This window comes from Aedes aegypti, chromosome 2 (genome assembly GCF_002204515.2).
Source record: "Aedes aegypti strain LVP_AGWG chromosome 2, AaegL5.0 Primary Assembly, whole genome shotgun sequence".
NCBI classification, from domain to species: domain Eukaryota; kingdom Metazoa; phylum Arthropoda; class Insecta; order Diptera; family Culicidae; genus Aedes; species Aedes aegypti.
The window spans coordinates 214334438-214359329 of record NC_035108.1 but is presented as its reverse complement, the minus strand read 5'-3'; the positions used below and the strand labels follow the sequence as shown (position 1 = coordinate 214359329).

At 42.6% G+C, this 24892-nt stretch overlaps 1 protein-coding gene across 2 annotated transcripts in view; it reads left to right on the top strand.

The window, feature by feature from the left end:
* LOC5574473 (protein SCAI) overlaps positions 1-24031 on the top strand; it is a 43547-nt gene extending 19516 nt beyond the window's left edge. The window contains exons 5-11 of one of the 2 annotated variants that reach the window (XM_001655082.2): positions 2834-2962; positions 3021-3160; positions 3218-3406; positions 3481-3679; positions 22886-22953; positions 23017-23217; positions 23273-24031. In XM_001655082.2, the coding sequence (XP_001655132.1) occupies positions 2834-2962; positions 3021-3160; positions 3218-3406; positions 3481-3679; positions 22886-22953; positions 23017-23217; positions 23273-23517 (1171 nt within the window). In that variant the 3' untranslated portion in view covers positions 23518-24031. Of the gene's footprint in view, positions 1-2818; positions 2963-3020; positions 3161-3217; positions 3407-3480; positions 3680-22885; positions 22954-23016; positions 23218-23272 lie in introns of both variants that reach the window. The other variant, XM_021843927.1, reaches the window with a different exon arrangement.
* Positions 24032-24892: the final 861 nt, after the last annotated feature.

Below are 24892 nucleotides of genomic sequence, written 5' to 3'. Positions count from 1 at the left end.
ATGCTTAATGTTTTTTTTTGTATAATGACCAATTCGCATAAAAAGGATAACAGCCCTTCTTTTAGTCTGTCCATCGATAAAACATTGTTATCCCAGATGACCGTTATGTCTAATATCGTTTCTGTCACATAGCGTTAAGCCAAATGACGATGTGTCAAATGGCATTATGCCAAATGACCCAGACCCCGTCACTCTACATATCTCATGATATAGGATTTTTATACCAAAAATTATTATAATAAATCTTACTATAGCCTAAATGCAATGTAACGAAACTTTCGACTGTATTAATATCATTTAAACAATATGTTTAAACATATTATCATCAATGTAGCCAGTTTACCGATTACAATAAAAATTAGTAAAGTAGTAGATACAATTTCAAATTCGTTAAGATTGATTGTTATTTCAATCAGTGTTGATAGACTCACACCCAAATTCTAATCAATGAGCTCTCTCGTGAGAGAAAAGTCATTATAGATCTGCTCCGTAAATCTCATTTCAGCGATTTTCATGCTTAATCACTCAATCACACTTAAACCGACAAAAACCCGATTGTTGTTGGAAAGAACCCGATTGTTGTTGGAATGGATTATTTTAATTTTTTCCACCAGACTATGAAGAAATTATTGCTTTATTAGAGAAAACTGTAGAAATACGAGGCAATGAGTCAAACAGATGAGCCTACTCTAGAACGATTGTTTGGCTGCTGAGTTGCGTGACTGACAACTCACGCATGAAAAAAGCACTGTTTTCAATTGATAATTGCCTTTTTTTTATCAAAATGAAGGATTGCAAAAGAAAAACTTTTCTCATGTTCCCATAAAATGAATGAAAATGTTGCATCTAAATGTGTACTTATGTTTCTGTTTTTACATGCATCACGTGAAAATGTATATAACTAAAATAGTCCATTGGCGATCGATAAATAGCTGAATATATAGCGTGCATGAAGGTGATGCTGAATGATGTGATTAGCGTTGTTTCAAACCAATTTACTTTGTTAAAAAAACTTTCCCAACTGTTATATGGAAGTATCGTAATTCGAGGTAACATTGATAAGTTTTTAGACCAACAAACCAGCTAACTAACTAACTAACTAACTAACTAACTAACTAACTAACTAACTAACTAACTAACTAACTAACTAACTAACTAACTAACTAACTAACTAACTAACTAACTAACTAACTAACTAACTAACTAACTAACTAACTAACTAACTAACTAACTAACTAACTAACTAACTAACTAACTAACTAACTAACTAACTAACTAACTAACTAACTAACTAACTAACTAACTAACTAACTAACTAACTAACTAACTAACTAACTAACTAACTAACTAACTAACTAACTAACTAACTAACTAACTAACTAACTAACTAACTAACTAACTAACTAACTAACTAACTAACTAACTAACTAACTAACTAACTAACTAACTAAACTAACTAACTAACTAACTAACTAACTAACTAACTAACTAACTAACTAACTAACTAACTAACTAACTAACTAACTAACTAACTAACTAACTAACTAACTAACTAACTAACTAACTAACTAACTAACTAACTAACTAACTAACTAACTAACTAACTAACTAACTAACTAACTAACTAACTAACTAACTAACTAACTAACTAACTAACTAACTAACTAACTAACTAACTAACTAACTAACTAACTAACTAACTAACTAACTAACTAACTAACTAACTAACTAACTAACTAACTAACTAACTAACTAACTAACTAACTAACTAACTAACTAACTAACTAACTAACTAACTAACTAACTAACTAACTAACTAACTAACTAACTAACTAACTAACTAACTAACTAACTAACTAACTAACTAACTAACTAACTAACTAACTAACTAACTAACTAACTAACTAACTAACTAACTAACTAACTAACTAACTAACTAACTAACTAACTAACTAACTAACTAACTAACTAACTAACTAACTAACTAACTAACTAACTAACTAACTAACTAACTAACTAACTAACTAACTAACTAAACTAACTAACTAACTAACTAACTAACTAACTAACTAACTAACTAACTAACTAACTAACTAACTAACTAACTAACTAACTAACTAACTAACTAACTAACTAACTAACTAACTAACTAACTAACTAACTAACTAACTAACTAACTAACTAACTAACTAACTAACTAACTAACTAACTAACTAACTAACTAACTAACTAACTAACTAACTAACTAACTAACTAACTAACTAACTAACTAACTAACTAACTAACTAACTAACTAACTAACTAACTAACTAACTAACTAACTAACTAACTAACTAACTAACTAACTAACTAACTAACTAACTAACTAACTAACTAACTAACTAACTAACTAACTAACTAACTAACTAACTAACTAACTAACTAACTAACTAACTAACTAACTAACTAACTAACTAACTAACTAACTAACTAACTAACTAACTAACTAACTAACTAACTAACTAACTAACATAGTTTTGTTTCCAATTCCTAATCATCTATCAGACTATCGGATGAAGCTTCTAATGCCTTGTGTCATAAATGCTCATCTCTATTTATCACTGTTTCACTACTTCATGTCTTGCAACGTTCATGCACCCATTCAATTGCAAAATCATACACGGTTTCCCCATATTCATTCAGCACAACCACCAACACCAACACTTCCAAACGCAGACATTCACACTGTCATACACCATGGAGTTCACCGATATTCGAAAGCACGGGCCATTCGTCTTTCGTTGTAGAATAGAGTGACTCCACGTGTGTTGACCGATAGTGGTTCTGGTTCTAGGTTGAGTCCCCTGACGACGCCGCCCTGCGAGAGGACGCCGCACATGACCCTCAGTCTGCAGGAGATACTGATCGTCGGGTCTGCCTGTGAGCAGGCCAAGTTCTCCGAGCTGACGATGGATATGTTTAGGTAAGTTATGTAACTGACGGGGAAGATTCTGATATGATTTGACCAATTGCTTCCACAGAATGCTACAAACACTGGAAAGGGAACCAACTGAATCGATGCATCCTCTTGCCGGTCATCCAATGGTGACGCATGGAGGACCACACGATGCCAGTCCTGCAGCCAGCAGAATGCCACCATATGGAGTTCCAGGGTCCAAAGGTATACCAAACACAAAGCACACTAATTGCCACATATTCCCTGGACGTCTTGTTCTAGGTTACGTGGAAAACGGCGACCGACGAGGAATGCGTGATAACCCACATAAATATCTGCTCTACAAACCATCGCTCAGTCAGCTAATGGTGTTTCTATCGAGTGGCTTCAAGGAACTGCCGCCTGGTGGAGCTCTTTTGCTTTACATGTCAGCCGATGGATGTTTCTCGACTACGAAGCATCCACAGGACTGTAAGATCTCAGTGTTTCAGCGCTGCTTTAGGTGGATTCCTGGTTACTTACCTGGTTGATCATTTTTATTTCAGACGGATACGAACTAGGTGGATTGGCGACGAGCGTTAAACGCGATGCGGTCGATGGAGGACTAGCCGTGAGGGGCAAGTCTAGTGCAGGCTATAAAGAACCACATTGTCTCTACCCGGGAGACCTGTATCCATACACACGGAGACCACTGTTTATAATAATAGACTCGGATAACTCATTTGTGTTCCAACATATACCAAGGTACGTATATTTATTTATCACGGTTAACAATTGACTTTATATGATGTCGCCTGATAAGCAACGAAACATGCTCTTGAAATTGGCTATTTGATGCTGTTGGGGGGTAGTTTCAGACCTCGTTTTTGCAGCACGTCTTTTAGGTGTTAGACTGCGCTCAAAAGCTGTAATTCATATTACGTATGACATAAACATTACTGATTCGAATTCATACCTTATTTCTACTTACAATTTTGGTCGAACACTAACTTCTCCTACCAACCAACAATTATAATTTTATATTGAAATTCAATTTGACTCTGCCTTCTTTGTGACTTGCAAATAATGGTTTGAGGATTTTGACAATCAAGCTGTCACCACGCTTCGACTCAACTGCTGTCAAGTGAACGCAGCTGTCCGACTTCATCGGACAGTGGCGTAGTGCCCCCAACATCCCCCGACCCGTAATGCTGGTCAATGGTCTCCGTTTGTCCTGCTTTACCAAAACCATGTTGCGAACTCTTATCCTGGATGTCCAAGATCGCAATCTTCGAAGTGGGTCTCCGTAGAACTCCCGTTGGAGTCTTGACGTAGGCTTGCCTAACTCGTCAATCGCATCCTTTCACCACCGACAATACGCGTCCGCGAAACCATCCATTTCTGGTAGATTCATCCACCACGATTACAGACTCGCCCTCCCTCAAATCTCTGGGGTCTTCAAACCACTTCGAACGGCCAGCAATAGTTGGCAAGTACTCCTTAATCCAGCGGTGCCAGAATTCATCCACTAGACTCCTCATTAACGCAAAATTGTTCCGCAGAGCATCCGGCCGCTCCATGCGTGGCTCTGGACGCTGCGTCACTCCTTGAGAACTGAGCAGGAGAAAATGATTAGGAGTTAAAGCTTCTCCAAAGGCATGAAGGTGAGCGGGCGTGTATTGACCACTCCTTCGGCTTCAACCATCAGTGTCAACAATGTTTCATCGTCAGGGTTTCTGGTAATCGACAGTGCAGTGAAAGCAACCTTTACGGAGCGAACCAGTCGCTCCCAGGATCCACCCATATGCGGGGCTGACGGTGGATTGAAAACCCACTTCGTGGTGGCATTGGTGAACACTGCTGACAGCTTCTCGTTCATCTGATTCATCTGTTCTTGTAGCTCGCGGCTGGCACCCAAGAAGTTCGTCCCGTTGTCGCTCCAAATTTCCAGCGGAGAACCGCGGCGTACTAGAAAGCGTCGAATAGCCATCTTGCAGGAGTTTGTAGAAAGCGAGTGTGCGACCTCTAAATGCACTGCCCGAATGGTGAGGCACGTAAACAGGGCCACCCATCTCTTTACCAATGAACGGCCAATTTTAACTTGAATCGGACCAAAATAGTCCAAACCAACGTACGAAAATGGTCGAACGAAAGGGCTCAACCTTGCTTCTGGTAGAGGCGCCATTCGAGGAACAGAAGGCTTCGCTTTCTTTAATTTGCACTGCATACAGAACTTCGTAACTTTTCGCACCTGTGTTCGCAATGATGGAACGTGGAATCGCTGCCTCACTTCGTTGACGATGGTTTCGTTGTTTCCATGAAGATAGGTTCTGTGAAACCAATCCAACAAAAAATTCGTCAGTGGATGGTTTTTTGGTAGAACAATCGGGAACTGGACATCGAATGCAAGGAATTTAGCTGCACGAAGTCGAGAGTCCATCCGGATCACACCGTGTTCATCCATACATGGCGATAATTTGTAGATGCGACTCGTCTTCAACAGTTTCACTGACCGTTTGTCATCGGCTGCCTTCTTCAACAAAGCCACTTCATCAGGAAAAGCGTTCTCTTGAGCCAAACGCCACAGGCTGTTCTGAGCTTTGTTCAGCTCTTCTCGTGTAAGGTGGCCAACGTTCGGTTCCAGTCCTAATCGTTTTCTACGAAAGTTGCCAACCAGACGATGAGTGTAGGCAATGGCACGCCAGAGTCTCTCGAATTTTGAAAAGCGGCTCCAATCGACTAAGAAATTTTGCGGCTGAACGTGCTGCACTAGGCAAGGCTTCTGCTCTTCTGGCGTTTCAACATTTGTGGGTTGATCCGGCCAGAATTCCTGTTGTTCTTTGAGGAACTGCGGCCCAGCAAACCAGCGACTTTCCGGATGGAGACTTGGACCTCTTCCCCACTTCGTAGCTTCGTCGGCGACATTTTGTTTCGTAGGGATCCACATCCACTCTTCGGCACTCGTTTTGGACAAAATTTCTCCAATTCTACAGGCCACAAACTGGCGGTAGCGACGATGGTCGGAATTAATCCATGCGAGGACCGTCTTGGAGTCGGTCCAGATAAACCTTCGCTTGATGGACAAACTGTGACTTGCACATAGCGATTTCAACAACCTGCAACCGATGATCGCCGCCTGAAGCTCGAGTCTTGGAACCGACAGCGATTTCAATGGTGATACCTTTGATTTTGCGCCAACTAGCGCTGTGTGGAACTTTCCACGAATCTTCGCCCGAAAATATGCGACGCAGGCATAAGCAGTCTCACTGGCGTCGACAAAAATGTGGAGCTGTAAATCTTCTATCTCTGATGAAACTACGCCAGGAAAATACGCTCGCGGTAGTCTGACCTTCTTGAGATCCTCAAATAGTTCAGTCCACCGTTTCCAGCGCTCTTGTATTTCTTCTCCAGATGTCCTGGATTATTACACGGCCGTGGATAAGAAAATGGGAAAGTAATCCCAGTGGATCGTACTGGCTCATAACGCAGCGAAGAATGTTCCTCTTGGTGGGAGTAATTGTCGACAAATCCAATGCGGCTGCATAGACGAAAACGTCCGACCTGGGGTCCCACAGCATGCCAAGAACTCTCTCCGTTTGACTGGTTTTGTCGGCACCAACCACCATGTGACGGCAATCGGTTGTTGCCCCGACCCGTCGCAGAACCTCAGGAGAATTGGACAACCAGTTTCGGATGGTGAAGCCGCCTCTTGAATGGATTGTCCTCACCTCTTCCGCTACACGACATGCTTCGTCTTCATCGTCGAAGCTGTCGAGATAATCGTCAACGTAATGTCGACGCTCGATGGCCTCGGCTCCTCTCGGGTACTCTACCGCATGTTCCCTTGCGTTGAGGTTCTTAATGTATTGCGCCGAACATGGGGAACTAGTGGAACCAAACGTAGCTACATCCATGATGAATACCGTAGGCTTCTCAGTTGGAGTTTCTCGATACAGGAAACGTTGTGCTTGCCGGTCCTCAAAGCGTATCTTCACTTGATGAAACATTTCTTGCAGATCTCCCCCAAGAGCCACTTGCCGTTCTCGGAATCCATACAAAACAGTTGGTAACTGCACGACGAGGTCCGGTCCCTTCATCAGCATACTATTTAAAGAGATTCCGTTCACCTTTGCTGCCGCATCCCAGACGAGACGGATCTTGCTGGGCTTCTTGGGGTTCTGCACTACACTCAATGGGAGATACCAGACCTTGTGGGGTTCCGCCGAATTCAGTTCCTCTTCCACAGCTTTGTGGATATATCCCTTCTCCTGGTATTCACCAATTTGGCGTCGAACACTTTCTTCGATTTTAGGGTTCGCTTTCAGACGTCGCTCGAAGCACTGTAGCCGTCGAACTGCCATTGGGTAGCTGTCAGGAAACTCCACATGATCGAACCGCCATAACAGCCCCGTCTCAAATCTTTCTCCGACTCTTCTGGTTGTTTGCTTGAGAATTGATCTGGCACGCTTCTCCTCTTCAGATTCTGGTCCTTTGTCTGCTGAAACTCCAACGCTTTCAACGGTGAAGTACTGTTTTACCAGGTCGTGCAGCTTTCCATCATCTCCGCATTCACATATGTGGAAGTTGAAGCTGCTATTCTGCATCCCTTGCTGTACCGGTCCATATACTGCCCATCCAAGTCGGGTCCTTGCTGCGACTGGCTCACCAGTCTTCCCTTCACGGAGTTGCTTGGTGGCAGTTAGGTGGGCATGTTCGGCTCCAATTAAAATCCCCGGAGTCACTGCTTCATAATCCTCAACTGGTAGCTTCTGAAGGTGCTGATAACGTGTAGCTAGTTCACCGTACCGGAGTGACTGTTTAGGCAGCGCCAAGGATTTAACAGTGCGGACTTCCTCCAACTTATAGCGAACATCAGCTCCACTCCCTGCAATCTCTATCTCAACCTGATGGGAATCATCTTCGTCGCGGCTGACATTGCCCGTCCAAGTCAAGCAAAGTCGCCTCTTGAACCCTTGACATCGAGCTCGTCAGCAATCCATTTCTCCAACAGCGTAACTGAAGATCCTTCGTCAATAAAAGCGAACGTGTTGATACTTTTTCCGTTGCCAAATAGTGTAACCGGCAAAACACGGAAAAGTGTTGTATTCTGGCCATGTCGATGCGCATTCACTCCTTCGGGATGATTCGAAACAATTGTCGGAGTAGCTGGAACGCGGCTTTCCGGGTTCCGGGAAACCGAACTCGTCGAAGGTGCTGTAGAGCTCGAGTGTAGAAGTGGATGATGGCGAAGTTGACACGCTTGAATCTCGCAGCGTGATTGAGAACGGCACGGTTTTCGTCCATGTTTGCCGAGACAGACTCGACAGAGTTGATGTCTGTGAACTGCTTTCCACTTATCTTCACCGTTCAATCGCTTGAAAACGTCGCACTCCTTAACTTTGTGACTCGGATCACTGCAGATCAAACATCGCACACCAGAGGCCGCACTCTTCGTTGGATCCGATTTTGGCTTCACTGTATCTATAACCGACGATGCTGAGGAATGAACGTTGAGGTATCCTTTTGCCTTGTCTGGTTTAGCAACCTTCGTAGCAGCCGAATCCAACGTAAGTGTTACGTCCGCCGCTGCTGAAACCAGGTTTGCCATGTATGCACCGAAGACTCGCAGATCTACTAGAGGAAACTGCCGTTTGTACACTGCCCAGTCCAATTTCAAATGCGCTGGAAGCTTGTCGACCAGTTCCTGCAGAAGTACAGGATTCGAAAGATGAACCACTTGTCCTGCTGCCGCCAGGTAATCGCAGAAATTCTGAACTGCCATGCCGAACGTCACTAGCGTCTTCAGGTTATCGGCCTTTGCTGCAGGAACATCTCGAACTTTTGTGAGGAGCGAGTAGATAATCTGCTCCGGACGCCCATACAGAAGTTGTAAGGTTTGCATAACCTGCGGTACTGCAGAGGGCAGAAGGAGTCGGCTACGCACTGCTTCCAATGCGCTGCCTTTTAGACAGCGTTGAAGTCGGCCGAGGTTTTCTACATCACTGTAACCGCATGCTTCTGTGGACGTATAGAATGCACTATGGAACATAGGCCATTCCTCCGGATTGCCGCTGAACGATGGAAGGTCTCTCGATATCGCGTGCCTGGCTGCCCTCCGTGGCGATGGCCCTCCGAGATCACCCATATTTACTGTCGAGGGTGCTTGATTGGTGCTGAATATTTGTGGAGGATTAGGGATGGATTGAGGATAGGAAATGGGGGCGTATGGCATATTCACGTTTATTTGACTAGCCTGTGGATTTACTGTGCTATACATCGGATATTGAGGAACCTGACCTAGCCCTATTCCTAACGACATTTGATTTCCATAACTTGGCAACTGATTGTTTTGACTTACGTGCGTTGTTTGTAGCGGAAAGCTTCCAAGTTGCCCTACCGTACTTATCGTAGGTGGCAACGATTGGGTGAGATAGGTGTAGCTCGTTGCCGGGTCGCTCCAAGGGACTGACGTTGTTGACGTGATGGGTGTTGATGAACCAGGTTGACCTCTTCCACCACCGGGTAGAAAATCGTGAATATAGCTTGGCGCCGGTCCCATAACGTACGGGTTCGATGCACTGGCTGACTGGACATCCATCGCGATCGATCTAGCACCAACTGGAAACGATGACCGCTGAAGGGTACTTGATACAGGCGGCAGCATGCCCATGGAGTTGATTCCTTGACTGGGACCAGTTGAGCAAGTAACGATGATATGGGGGCACTAGCTTGAGAACTGATTGCACTGGCGGAGTTGAGGGGCGCGGGGATGGATACGTTGGTGTTTGCTGACGTGAGGTCACTTTTCGATGTCCCAGATGTGGAATTGATGGTGCTAGCGATTAGCGATAGACGATTCGCCCAGCCACCGACAACCCCCAGCTCGTTGACATCTTGCAATTGGCCAGTCTGCGTATTCAACAGCTCGTACCGTACTCTCCAAGCCTCCTTCTCCAGCTGCAGCTTCTTCTGCTCGAATTCTCGCTTCTGCTCCAACTCGATCTCCCTCAGTAAGAAGGACTGTTGCTCCTCTAGCAGTTTGAGGTTGCGTTTCATTCGCTCTGCCGACGGGTCTGAAGAATACGGTCCACCCATCCCGGAGACGGTGGTGAAACCCGATTGCCGAGAACCTGATCCACCCGTTGCTCCTGGTTCCAGTGCATTAGCCAAAGTCCCAGTAACACAACTCGAGCACTTCCAATGTTCTTCCTTCTTTCCGTCATCAAATCCCACGCAGCCGTAGTGGAACCAGCCGCCGCATCCACCTTCGCATTCGACCATGTCGTCAATATTATTTGCCAAGCTACAGCATCGGCAATCGAAACGGCTTGTTTCCGGCATTCTGTGGTCACCAGTCGTCGATAACCAACAAAATTCTTTTGAGAAATGTTGGGGGGTAGTTTCGGACCTCGTTTTTGCAGCACGTCTTTTAGGTGTTAGACTGCGCTCAAAAGCTGTAATTCATATTACGTATGACATAAACATTACTGATTCGAATTCATACCTTATTTCTACTTACAATTTTGGTCGAACACTAACTTCTCCTACCAACCAACAATTATAATTTTATATTGAAATTCAATTTGACTCTGCCTTCTTTGTGACTTGCAAATAATGGTTTGAGGATTTTGACAATCAAGCTGTCACCACGCTTCGACTCAACTGCTGTCAAGTGAACGCAGCTGTCCGACTTCATCGGACAGTGGCGTAGTGCCCCCAACAGATGCGTAGATTAGATTTTTGACATAGACATTCTATGTTACCTTCTAACAGGTATAATACTAAAAACCTTTGCAAATTATTGCGTCTGGGAACAAGTGTATCAAGATCGGTAAATATATAGTAGGATGAAAAATCTGGTACGTTTATTATCCCGACAATAACATCTAGTCATTCAAAAGAGTGCTCGACAATCCGCGTGGCCGCTTACACAGTACGTTGACAAACATGGTGGCGTTTCTAACGAGTAGCTGATAGCAATTGCGAAAGGGAGTTCTTGTTGCTGCCAAAATCGGGAAAAGCGTCAGGAAATCCTGCTTCATATAGACTTACATGTCTGCTGAACATTGGGGCCTTCCTTAGCCGAGTGGTTAGAGTCCGCGGCTACAAAGCAAACCCATGCTGAAGGTGTCTGGGATCGATTCACGTCGGTCCAGGATCTTTTCGTAATGGAAATTTCCTTGACTTCCCGGTTGTTGTTGTTTGTTTTGTTTATTATCGACACTTTACACCAGTGTGGTGTATTCGTGTCCATTTGAATTTAGAGTAATAATACAATTCATGTCGATAAATTAGTTATTCTAAAGGAAAATTCAATTATTAATTATCCTACCTAGTTATACAGATAATTATTATTCAATTTCTTACATTTCCTATATCGGGTTATCCTCCAACTCGCATTAGGAGATTCGCATAGTTCTTCTCGTTCTTGTTCTGTTTTACTTCCTTGACCCTTACTGGGTGCTCGTTTTACATCGTTCTCATCGCTTGACGTTTTTGTTAACAGTAGCCGCTTCGTGGTGGCTTGGACTTCCTGGGGCATAGAGTATCATCGTACCTGCCACACGATATACGAATGGGAAAAGGGCAACATCGGCAAAGAAAGCTCTCAGTTAATAACTGTGAAAGTACTCATAAGAACACTAAGCTGAGAAGTGAGGACATAATTCCAAAAGAAAGAAGAAGAAAAAGAAGAAGACGAAGAACTAGAAAAATACAGCTGGCTAGTGTCGCATTCAAAATGGTGTCCTACAAACTAAAGACGTTCTCTGTCCGGAGTATAACTCAACCGCGAAGCCGCTAACACCGTAGGGTGCAGAACCACTTAATCACCGGCATGATTCACTGTGGCACTCTCGGCCGAACTGTCTGAAGCTTTGTAATAAGAAGCGCATTAATACGACGCATCTTGTGGTTTAATATGGGCTATGTAGCTTTAAAAAATCCCCAGTGCCGAAGTGAATCAAAACTGACAAAATAGGATCCACGTTGAATAAAATGACGACGTTTTGACGAGTAACTGATAGCAATTGCGAAAAAAAGTTGGTGTTGCTGCAAAAACTTGGAAAACTCTCCAGAAGATCCTGCTTCATATAGACCTACACGCCTGACAGATACATTTGGTAAGCTTCTGAAGAAGATCAAAATCAGTATGCTGATGATTAACATGGAAAACACGGTTGTCGAAGAGGCATTTTTGATCCTAAAAAGACTGCAACGATGGATGCAGTTTGGACGATCATCGATTTCGCGTATAAGCACAAGCAGAACAAAATAGGCAATTGATACTGGTAAAATAGACCTTAAAAATATGTTTAACAGTACTATTAGGAAGGCTATCACCGTTGACCTACATTCTTGATATATACGATGAGGTTTTAACACTGAAAGTGCCGAATTGAGTCGAGATCTTTGACTATGCAGATGACGTCGTCCTTGCAATACCTGACGAGACTGTGGAAGATGTGAAGATGTTAGTGACGGAATCGATCGACATCATTCAAACTTGGATGGTTGAAGCTAAGCTGCAGTTTGCTCATCGTGAAACGGAGACAGTGCTGACCAGCAGTTGTAAACGTTCTGCGGTTCAATATCAGCGTCATTTCGTCGTACGAGGAATCACCAGAACATATATTCGACTGCCTTCAATTCAGGGATTTATGAAGTGAGATGGTATGAGAAAGCGCGGTCATTTTAAACTCAGACGTTATCAAGCCGGTTTCGTTGACGGCCGATCGACAACGGACCAGATCTTTACTGTACGGCAAATCCTCCAAAAATGTCGTGAATACCAGGTCCCAACGCATATCCTTTTCATCGATTTTAAGGCGGCATACGATAGTAACGACCGCGAAGAGCTATGGAAAATCATGGACAAGAACAGCTTTCCCGGGAAGCTCACGAGACTAATAAGAGCGACGATGGAAGGTGTGCAAAATTGTGTGAAGGTTTCAGGCGAACATTTGTAAGTGTTCGTAGTTCCCCAGTTCGTTTGGATCCCGCCGGGGACTACGACAAGGTGATGGACTTTCGTGCCTGTTGTTCAAAATTGCGCTAGAAGGTGTTATGCGGAGAGCCGAGATCCGGACAATTTGTTTGCTTCGCGGATGATATGGACATTGTCGGCCGGACATTTGAAAAGGTGGCAGACCTGTACACCCGCTTGAAACGCGAGGCAGCGAAAGTTGGACTGGTGGTGAATGCGTCCAAGGCAAAGTACATGCTAGCTGGTGGGGCCGAGCGCGACAGGGCTCGCCTAGGTAGCAGTGTTACGATAGACGGGAATACGTTCGAAGTGGTCGACGAGTTCGTCTACCTTGGATCCTTGTTGTCGGCTGACGGCTCACGTTAGCCGTGAAATACGGATGCGCATCATCAGTGGAAGTCGGGCTTACTATGGCCACCATAGTGCGGGCTATTTGGGCACGTCAGGAGTTAATCATCAATGTTAACTTCCTTTTCCCGATCAGCCTAGATAGCCGTGTAGTGTCGGTAGCGGTTGTTTCAATTGGCTAAGAATTGACACTACGGACTGCCTGTACCGGTGGTAAAAGTCCACCTCACAGGCGACCCCTAATTCATGCGGCTTTAAGCTTACCGTGCCTAAGAATGAATGGTTAGGGGGGTCTAAATAAAACCTAATCGCAAACGGAGCCTGTGTAGTACCAGGGCGCCCTCTACAGTATTATGCCCTTCCTGTGCTATCCGGAGCAATGGTGCAGGTGATCTTGTGTTTCTCCGAGATAATCGGCTGCCCTTCTTCAGTCTCAACCCTGAGGCTAAATAAGGATGGGATAATGAATATGTTGAAATTTAGTTTAAATTTTCACCTTAATGGTTTCGCATTATGCGTTTTACACAGTGTATTCTGTGCTTTTCGCCTTCGGTGACTTTTAGAGATACCGATCTGATTTTTTCGCTGCTGGTCTTTTTCGTGCTGAGATTGTGAAAAGCTTAATTCTGCCTAGTTTGGGTAGTGGCTACGGTTAGGATAGCTTAGTTAGACCAATCTTCAGCATAAAATATAAGCAACGATCAATCTTCGTAGACTCATGCAAATGGTACAGTTCAAGTGGTGCTAGTCCAAAAAACATAATTTTGTGCACTTTTATCTAGGTAACCTTGTGGACCCAGTTTTTGCTACTTTCAGAAACATGAAATGGCAAACTCGCGTTCCATGCCTTGTGCATGCGTGCTCGTTAATAAAGCAATCGTCGCTACACTCATTTCTGAGTCAACTATCAGAGATGTATGTGCTGTCACAATTGATATTTCTGTTGGTGACCTCAATAGGAAATACGTCTTTCGTTTTGTGGTGTATTTACCACATGATGAACCATCCCCTATGGATGATTTCAAACGAGTCCATTGCCTATGAAAAGGCTTTCTGCTGATTGTGGGCAGTGATGCTGATATTCATCACATGATCTGGAGCAGCTCAGATATCAATTTGAGAAGCTCCAGTCTGATGGAATGCATAAGTAGTTCAAATCTTGGATTACTTATTATAGGAAATCGCCGCACCTTCATGGTATCTGCTAGAGAAGAAGTGTTAGACATAACACCGTTCGACAAAAAAATTTTTTTGGATGGATCAGGGACGCGTTTATATGGGTCTTGAAGTGTAAGGAAAGTATAGAAAGAGGCCGTTTTCAAATGATTTGCAGCACACCTGGATTATTTTTTGATAAAGCTTGAAAATTTGGCATTTTTAATCACAAAAAGTGTAACAAGCAAAATATCAATATGTTTTTAAATTCAATTATACAACCATTGAATTTGTCCAATCAATATTTTTTAGCACTGGATGACTTCAGGGAAACGTGCACCATTTCAGAAGAATATTGGCATCTATTTTGTATATGAATTTGGAATGTTAACGATCATTTAGCAAGTACGTGAGGATGTGCACCATATAAATACTACTTTTTTTCTATTTCACACATCTGGTTCATCATATAATAATTATTATAGGTTCAAGAAGAAGCTTGATTAGGATTTTATTCTTTGCTCCATTAGATAAAGCAATGAGCAATGGAATCCAGTAACATTTGATTTCAACACGACTACGAAAAATTTATGTGTCTGTTATATTTTTTATGGGCTGGTTGGTCTAATAAACTCTCAGCAGTAATACAAAATTGATATAGGTTGGACACTGACATTTAAGTGGTCTTACATGCGCTAGTCGGTTTATCAGGAGACGATGTCTGTAAAAATGTGATAACATTGTTATTTGCGATTTCTAAATATTTCGATAGGTACTCATTAAGAATTGTTTACTTATCGTGAGATTAATTTTCATCAGAATATCCCTACAAAAATTACAGAATAACAGAAAATAGCAATAAATAATTTAGTAATCAAAATTGTCACATATTTTTGCGAAAGCCGATAAGGCAGGCATGAGCTCTTTATGATTCAGTATGTGCACAATGCTGATCATTTATGAAAACTGATTTAGTAGTAACATGCCTGCTTCTTACTTGTAAGATGCAACAATTTCTGGTTAAACCATTCCCGATTTTTTTTTATTTTTTGATTCTACGTTTCACATATTTTTCGGCAATTTTAATCAAACTTTCAGTTTTGAGATTTAGAATAAATTTCCCAAAAAACTGTGATATAATCTAAATGAGTAAAACACTTTTTTATATGACTTTCTGTTTGAAGAAAGAAAAACAGACATTACGTGAAGTTTCGCAAAATTGTTTATCATAAATGTATTAATAAATTGTTTCTTCTCTTAATCGAAAAGCATTTTTACTCATTTAGAGGATATGGGAATGGGGGTTCATAAATGGACACGTTTGGCCTTATAAGGGAAACGAGTTTAAAATTAATTTTAATGGTCGACTTCTTTATGTTTCCACTATGCTTACAACTAAACCCATTTGAAGAAAACATCCCATTGAACAAGAAACTAACGCTCTATTTGAAAGTTGGATTAAAATTGCCGAAAAAATGTAAAATGTAGAACCAAAAAAAAAAAAAAAGATTTGGAAATGGTTTAACCAGAATTTTTTTTTCATCTTACAAGTAAGAAGCAGGCATGTTACCACTTAACCTGTTCTCACAAATGATTAGTATTGTGCACAAACTGAATCAAAAAGAGCTCATGCCTGCCTGAGTGGCTGTCAAGTGGTGTCACAACAAAGGTGAAATTGTTGAGAACTGGATTGTTGGTTGCTATTTTACGTTAGTTTGTAATTTCTAGGGATATTCTGATAACAAGTGGACCTCACGATAGGTAATCTATTTTTAATGAGTATGTATCAAAATCTTTGGAAATCGCAAATAACAATATTGTCACATTTTTCATAGACTTCGCAATCGGTTCCTGATAAAGCGACTAGCGCATGTAAGACCACTTACATGTCAGTGTCTAACCTAATTTTGTATTACTGCTAAGAGTTTATTAGTCCAACCAGCCCATATAAATATGACAGACACAGAAATTTTCCGTAGTCGTCGTATCCTTGTTGAAATCAAATGTTACTGGATTTCATTGCTCATTGCTTTATCTAATGGAGCAAAGAATAAAATCCTAATCAAGCTTCTTCTTGAACCTATAATTAATATTATATAATGAACCAGATGTGTGAAAAAGAAAAAAAGTAGTATTTATATGGTGCACATCCTCACGTACTTGCTTAATGATCGTTAACATTCCAAATTCACATACAAAATAGATGCCAATATTCTTCTGAAATGGTGCACGTTTCCTTGAAGTCATCCAGTGCTAAAAAACATTGATTGGACAAATTCAATGGTTGTATAATTGAATTTAAAAAGATATTGATATTTTGCTTGTTACACTTTTTGTGATTAAAAATGCCAAATTTTCAAGCTTTATCAAAAAATAATCCAGGGGTGCTGCAAATCATTTGAAAACGGCCTCTTTCTATACTTTTCTTGCACTTCAAGACCCATATAAACGCGTCCCTGATCCATCCAAAAATTTTTTTTGTCGAACAGTGTAATGCTCTGCTCGAAGAGAATCAGTCACGAGTTGACGAATTGGCATGTATCAGATGATGAACCATTATCTGATCATCGCTACATTTCTATATGAACATATAAATGTAAATTCGCAGACTTTGCATTTGTTATATTCCACAAACTGGGAATTAGTTATGGCCAAATTTCATGGATTCTCTCCGTCCATTGGAAATCCTAGTGATCTGGATGTTTCCATTTCCACGGTGAATAGGGACACAATTGTCCTTGCTTCGAGTAATCTCACAATTGCTTGTGACTTTGCTTATATGAAATGTTCCTCACAACTCCCTTCGCGGGACGAGTGGACGATTCTAATTACTTGGTTAACACTTATTAAGTGAAACTGATTTCAGAAACCTGAATCTTCATGACATTCTGTTATTTTGAACCAGCTGTGGTAATGAGCTATAGGCTCTCTTTACGCTCATGCGTTTTGCAGTGCCCTTATTAGGGCGCTGTTCGAACCCATTGTGGTATGGAGCTACATGCTCTCATTTCGCTTATGCGATCTTCCCTCTTCAAGGGATCCCACTCCTATTTCCTCCCATCTTTCCCTTCCCTTTCCTCTTCCATCGGGTAGATGATGAAATAGGCTCAAATATGGCGATGGCACAAATCTCCCAAATGGCGGGGAACGTGCCTCTGGAGCCGGCCTTCTGATACCTGATACCTGATAATGGCCACCACAAGAAGCTGCGGTCAAAAAAGATTCACGCCCGCACCAAATGTACCATGTACAAAACGTTCAAAAGTCCGATAGTCCTCTACGGGCATGAAACGTGGACGATACTCGAGGAGGACTTGCAAGCACTTGGAGTGGCCACTCCGTCAATAAACTGATCTCTCTAGTTGTTGAAATACATTTTATTTTTCGATTTCTTGATTTTACAATGTTCTTACAACTAATATGGTCGGCCAAAGGCCTTTCAATCGTGGTTTTGATTTTGAGTTTTATATTTGAATTGATTATCCAAGTGTTATAGCTCGGCTCATTCTGGTGATTTTAAAGAAAATTTGATAACCTAACTACTATTTACACAGACAAAATGTGATAACATAAGGGGGTGCGACTATAGTGCGGACGACCTGCTGGTCTGATGTACGACAACGAGCCCTGTACCTCTCGAAAAACTCACTAAAGTGATCCTCGAGAGTCTGTATCTCGGCCATATGGTGGACCTCAGAATTTCGCTTTCGCCAAGGGGCGTTCAGAGAAATTCTAAAATACGCCCCTTGGAACTTGAGATGATGTGTTTTAGCACCGCGCACCCAGACCGGCATGCCGTACTCGATCACGGGACGAATGATTTGTTTGTTGACATCAAACTTGTTCTTTCGAGATAGTGTCGACCTTCGGTTTATGAGGAGATACAGCATTCGCAGCATAGTGCTGCATCTCGAGGCCGTTTTGTCAATTTGTTGTCGAAAGATCAGCTTGCTGTCCAAAGTCAAACCTAGATAGTCGGCCTCGTTGGACCATTCCACCGCTGTGCCGGTTAGGATGATTTTACAATCCCTGGAATGCCCTGGAAAGTCGAGAAAATTTCCAACCCGAAAAGATCCTCTCGACCGATGGGATTCGAACCCAAGACTCCCAGCTTGGTCTTGCTGAATAGATGCGCGTTTACCGCTACGGATATCTGGGCCCCTATCAGCAGGCATTATAAAGCGATTTACGGGGCCATTGTTATCTAGTGAAACCAACGGTGGAATGGGTCTATGCTTTGCTTTTAAAATGTTTGCTACCTTCCAAAACGGCTGAGCACAGTCTGGGAGAACGAGGATCTTATTAGAAAAACCTGAGGTCCAACATTCTGGCCTTGATAATTTTGTTCATCCGATTGACATCGGATTAAAGGGCAGGCAGTCCAGTTCGCTGATACTGCCTGCGGATGGAGTTACGAAGTTGGATCAAATCTTTATAAATATACTATAGTAAGTCTATCAAATACCACCGAGTTGGCGGTGTCGATTTGTTCCGACTTGGAACAGCAGGCGCGCAACCATTGGAACAAGTTCCTGGTGTACTCCAACATTTGCTCCGGTGTGTACAGGGAGCCGTCATCGGAGGGAGGAGTGCCGGGGGCACTGGGTCCCCTATCCAGGAGGGGGTGCTTTCTGCACTGGTGGAGCAGCGGCGGCTGCCGTAAAGCGATGCTAAACGGAGGGGACCGACTGGTGGGATGCCTGCCGGTGTTTCGGTGGAAGCAGTGACAGATTGGGCACCTGATAGAGGGGAGTTGCGGGTTCTCCCGAATGTCCAGTTTGTGCAGGTTTAGAGGAAACGGCGGAACACATTTTGTTCGTGTGCCCGCGTTTCTGCACAATGCGTGACCGCATGTTTGCCACATGCGGTGGGGACACGACTCCGGACAATCTGGTTCAGAGGATGTGTGAAGACGTGCTTGGCTGGAATGCCCGGTGCCCTACGGTCAAAATTGATCCTTACAGCGATTAAGTGGCCGCGGGGAGAACATCCTGGTTGCGTTGCTGTCGTGGCGCCGGTCTACTGGGTTGGATACGAGCCTTTGGTTGTTCGGGGCAGGTGGAGGCCCCTTCGTCAGCAATTCCTGCTGGGGCTAGCTGATATGGCCTGAACCTTCAGCAGGTTAAATAGTGGAGCACGCAGTATCCGTTCTTGATACTTGTGGAACAGCTGGGCTTCATTACGGCTCAATCTATGATACTACAGCCAGCCAACCAGCCGCCGTGAACGTTTCGTCGGTCTCACTAGCACAAATGCAAATCATTATACTTGAGTAGGGTGTTTTAAGTATTTTGGACAATGCATTACGCTAATATAATGTAACCACCCTTTTTTACCTTTTTTGTCACATTTCAGTGTGTTCTTTGTTGATGTTCTTGTGTTAGTACTTTTTACGGTACTAGGCCTACAAGCCTAAGTTTAGGCTCCACCTACTAGGCCTCTGAAGGATTTTGCAAAGATGGAGAAGAAGAAGCCCAGAGAAGCGAATCCGGACACGTTCAGAACCGCGATGCATCGCTACAAAGATCAAAGAATCTTCCCGTATGTATAGAAGCAACAAATATTGGGCGGGGAAATCACCACCGTCGGCGTACAGACCTATCAGTTTATTAAATACGATGGGCAAGTCGTTGGAGAGGTTGATCCTCAACAGGCTAGTAACCTGTTGCTAGTGGCCTGTCCAACAACCAATTCGGATTCAAGAAAGGTAAATCTACTCTGGGCGTCATTCAGACAGCTGAGGTGACAATAAAGTATAAAAGGAGCGGCATTCGTTACTGCGCTGTTATAACTCTGGATGTGAAGAATGCGTTCAACATCGCAAGCTGGGAAGCGCTGGCACACGCACTTCATCGCCTCTAGGTACCGGTGCAGTTGTTTAAGCTTCTAGAAAGCTATTTTGATGGTAGGATTCTACTGTATGACACAGAGGAGGGGCAGAAAAGCGTTCGAATTACCGCGGGAGTACCTCAAGGTTCAATCCTGGGCCTGCTGTTATGGAATGCGATGTACGATGACGTACTGAGGCTGCCTCTTCCGACGGGTGTTAAGATTGTTGGCTTCGCCGACGATATCACCCTAGTGGTCTATGGTGAATCGATGGAGGAAGTAGAGTTGACAACAGCGCATTTAATTTACATTGTTGAGGAATGGCCTATGGCGCGCCGACCAACAGTTGATCGCAGAGAATTAGCCCTGGTGAAGCTAGACCCCTGTAATATTGTTTAAGTCGGATAGGAGAAGCAGAATGCATAGGGTAATTCTGCTACAGTCAACTTTCGTTCGTTGCACTAAACCTGTAGCCCACTTAGTGAAAGACTTTCATTAATCGGGCTGAGTTTCGAGCTGTCAAATGCCATAGAACAAATCTGGATAAACATTTGAAAAGGGCTCAAGAGGTATTTTTTTTTTTTTTTTTTTGTCGGTAGCGATAGGGGTAGTACTGGCACTCTTAATCTGCCCTAAGCTCCTTCCCAGCATTTGCTTTTATAAGCCTCTATTGCGTTCATCACACAGACGTTCCTAAGCAATGTTGCTCAAATGGTCACTGTGTACGCTAGCAGCAATCAGCCCTTGCCGTAGTTTTGCAGTCTAGTAGTTCAGACTACTATCAAACTATGATAAGGCCTGAAATGCTACTAGAGTGGTTAAAGTGAAGAACGAAATAGTTTTATTAAAAGGTCCTCATTCCCCATTTCATTTCATCACTCACTATCGTCACTTTTATTTTCGACACTATCACGTATATCACCTATTATCACTCATCAACTTTCGTAATACACTTCAGATATACTTTCTATTATATCACTTTTCACATCACACCATTTTCATATAAATCTGTTAGCATTACCATTTGTTAGCATTACTAAGTAATTTAAAAATATTCAATTTAAATGTATCATTATTTTTGTTGCTGTAGAGTCATTACTATTCAAACTACGATTTTGCACAATGATCAAGAAAGTTACATTAAAAAAAATCACTTCGATCCATTCTTCTGCACTCGCTGTCATTATGTATCAACACTTTTATCATGCACGTTTGAAGAACTAGGCAATTAAATTTATATTCAGAAAAATGATTGCAAAATGTATTATGGCCATTATTAAATTAGTAGAGTTCACATCATTATTATTATATTTTTAACAAAACTATCAGAATCACTTCCACCTTAATTTTCAAATTTTCATCACTATAGATTTAATTATAAAATCACTATTAGCACCTTCACAATCACTAAATTTAATAACGACGAGTGTAACTAATGAGCCCTGGCGGTCCCTCCGTTCGAAGAGGACCTGATAATATGCCGAAACATATTAACAGATCCTCCGCCTGAATGCAGCCGTTTCATGATAAATCATGAACCGTTGGAGGTGTGCCAAAGTATTGGGAAGGTGATATGTTTCACAGACGGGTATTATTATGGTGCACCTTCTACTTTGGCACCGTCAAACCCTGTGATCGTGGCCAGGGTCCAAAACAAAAGGGCTCAAGAGGTATTGAGCCTTTTTTCGAAAACGTTGCTGTTGAGCCCATTTTAGCCCGCCCACGCAAACTAACACCACTGTCAAGAAGATTAGTGTTAGCTCTTCTTTATAGTGGTATTGGTGAGTGTGATCGAGTGTAATTGGACCCTTCAGCGTCTTGCAAAGCCATTGTTTACCAATGTCGATGTGCCCTTTTGAAATGTTTGTCCAGAAATGACAATCAGAGCTACCAACATTAATAAATTGCCCACCTAAAGATAGTGCAACGAACGAAATGCGACTGTACATGTTAATACATGTACATACACTGGTCCCTCCCCGAAGAAATACCGTAATGTGGTTCTTGGAACACAAGGGTCTGAGGCCAAGGGTGTCTGTCCTCCACTTGAACAATTCAGCAAGAATTGCTGTAGTGCATGTGCTGGCTTTAGTGGGTCGTCGTTGGTCGTTGGCTTCCCCACACTCCTTGAGTTATCTTCCGATGAAACCGAGGATTGAAAAGGCTTCGAACATTTGAAAAGTTGGAAGACCTGTACACCTGGTTGAAACATGAAGCAGCAAAAGTTGGACTGATGATGAATGTGCCAAAGATAAAGTACATGATAGTAGGCAAAATTCAGTGTTACTTGGTTTGGTTTATTGAGGAAGCATTGCTACGATAGATGGGTATATGTTTGAGGTGGTGAATGACTTAGTCTACCTTAGTATCTTGGAGACGACTAATAATTACGTTAGTTGTTAGATATGGAGGTGCATCGATTCTTGTAGTGGGCCCACGGGCTGCAGAAAAAGCTGTTGCAGAAATTTGAAATTTTTCACTGCGGCACCTAATGTACTGTATACAAATCGCTTATAAGACCGGTGAGTGTGAGTCCTCTACGGACAAGAAACCTGCATCTGCCTTATTTCTTATCACCGAATATGCATGAAGCTTCCGGGATTTATGATTTTACCAAATTGATTAATATTTTATCTTTTTGTCCATTATTACAGGTACTTTGGTCAGCCACTTGTGATATTGATGTCACCCCAGGATGTTCCTGCAAATTTCCAAGGAATGAGTAAGTAGCATGCTTACTACAGTACACTGATCATCATAAACCGTTAAATCACTTCTGTTCCAGATTTGCAGCATCATGGTTCTCTGTTTACTCTGTTCCTCCACTCTCCGATGACTGCGCTGTGCTACATCTGCAATGTTGGAGACGTCCCGATCCACCATTGGGAGCGATGTCAAAACTATGTCGATCGATTCGTGACGGAAGCGTCACGGTTAGTAACGAGGTGTCGAATGGATGAGATCGAACAGGGAATAGGGTACATCGGTAGGTGCTTCTTGTTCTATTTAAGATAATTATAATTAATTCGAGCTTGTTTTAGACTCATCCTATGTACAGTTCTTTGGGGATGACTTTTTACGGACGCTCATCTTACGATTTGTATTTTGTGATGTGACCCTGCGGTTACATCGAGGGTTCCGAGGACGACATCAAAGGCCACGATGTGAACCTCCTCTGCCGAGTGCGGAACTGTTGGAGCACCCGTCCTTGGCACACATAATTCTACAATTGGCTTCGGCATTAGACGTCAGGGGACACTTTGTCGAGGGTCCCGAAGGCGATTGATGGAGAAAGTCCTGGGATCGTAAAGTCATCGACGAATCCAGCCGAACCAATGAACTCAGTTGCGACGTGCTGCTACTGACGCTACTATTGATGGCTGGCGTGCAACAACTGCAACGTGAGATTAGCGGTAAGCATGAAACTTCCAATGCCTGTCCATCGGCGGCATGCAGCAGGATTGTGTTCAAACTATTCAAACACGTCATTAGTGAAGCGACTGATGGTGGTGGTGATCGTATGAAATGTTGTCACGAGTTGCAGTGCTACGCTAGAACGCTTTTTATGATTTGAGCATAATCAGCAGACCATGGAACAAAGTGCATCGCACCCTTAATATAGCAGCAGTATGGATAGTAAAAGCAAACAAAAGTATAGATTCGACACAGCGGAGGCTTTGTTACCTTTTTCTATTTATTTTATGTATGTTTACAGCTTTTTATGCTACTTGTTGTTACATATACACTATAATAGAGCGGAATGAAGTCGTATAACGGATTGCGTATTTTATACATTCTCTAGAATAAATTTTCACAAGATTAAAAATCACACACACACATTCACATACTGCTCAGCGGTTCCCATACTGTAGATGAGAATATCCGTAGCGTCTTAGGCTGGAAGGAAGAGATTGTGCGAATCCCTCTCTAATGGTTAACGTCAAGATTTGAATGGTTTCAGTGTTCCACACGTGATATTTCACAGCCATGTTATGGTTAATTAAATAATGATTTGTCGGTTAACAACAAGAACGCTTTATAGAGCAAGCGAAAGGATCAGCATCTTGTGTTGTGAGAATTTCGTCTACGCATTCGTTCCTTCTACGGATAGTCGGTAGATTTCGGTATCGTTATTATCTGTAGAATATAAGAGGATGTGCAACCGCGTGACGATAGCACCCCTTCTTTGCAAGCCAGCTTTTTTAGTAGATCGTTCAAGAGCAATAATGAACTGCAGGTTCAAGGTTACGAAGGAAGTTGAATCTAAATCTCATCTGTTTCGGGTATAATGACGCGTTATACAGCTGAGGCCAGCATCACGCCGGAGTCCGGTATCAATACGGAGTTCTGCATGATTTCTATTATTCGCGTGCTTGCTAACTAAGCTTCGATACACTGCAACATTTGGGTAGCTATACGCTACTTCCTGAACTCTCTTGGTTGACCAGTTCGATGCCGAGGTCGATTCATCGATTCCGGTTGGAGGTTAAATTCAGGTTTACTAGAGGTCCGACCATTGCGGTTTTATTGCGTGAACTACTCAAGTAGGCACCAGCCGACCCGACGATAGGTCTTGCGATTTCGTGTGTCGAATAACTTCCGGTCCCCAAGTGCCTCGACATCTTAATACCGATACTAAGCTACGAATGCTCTACTGTTCT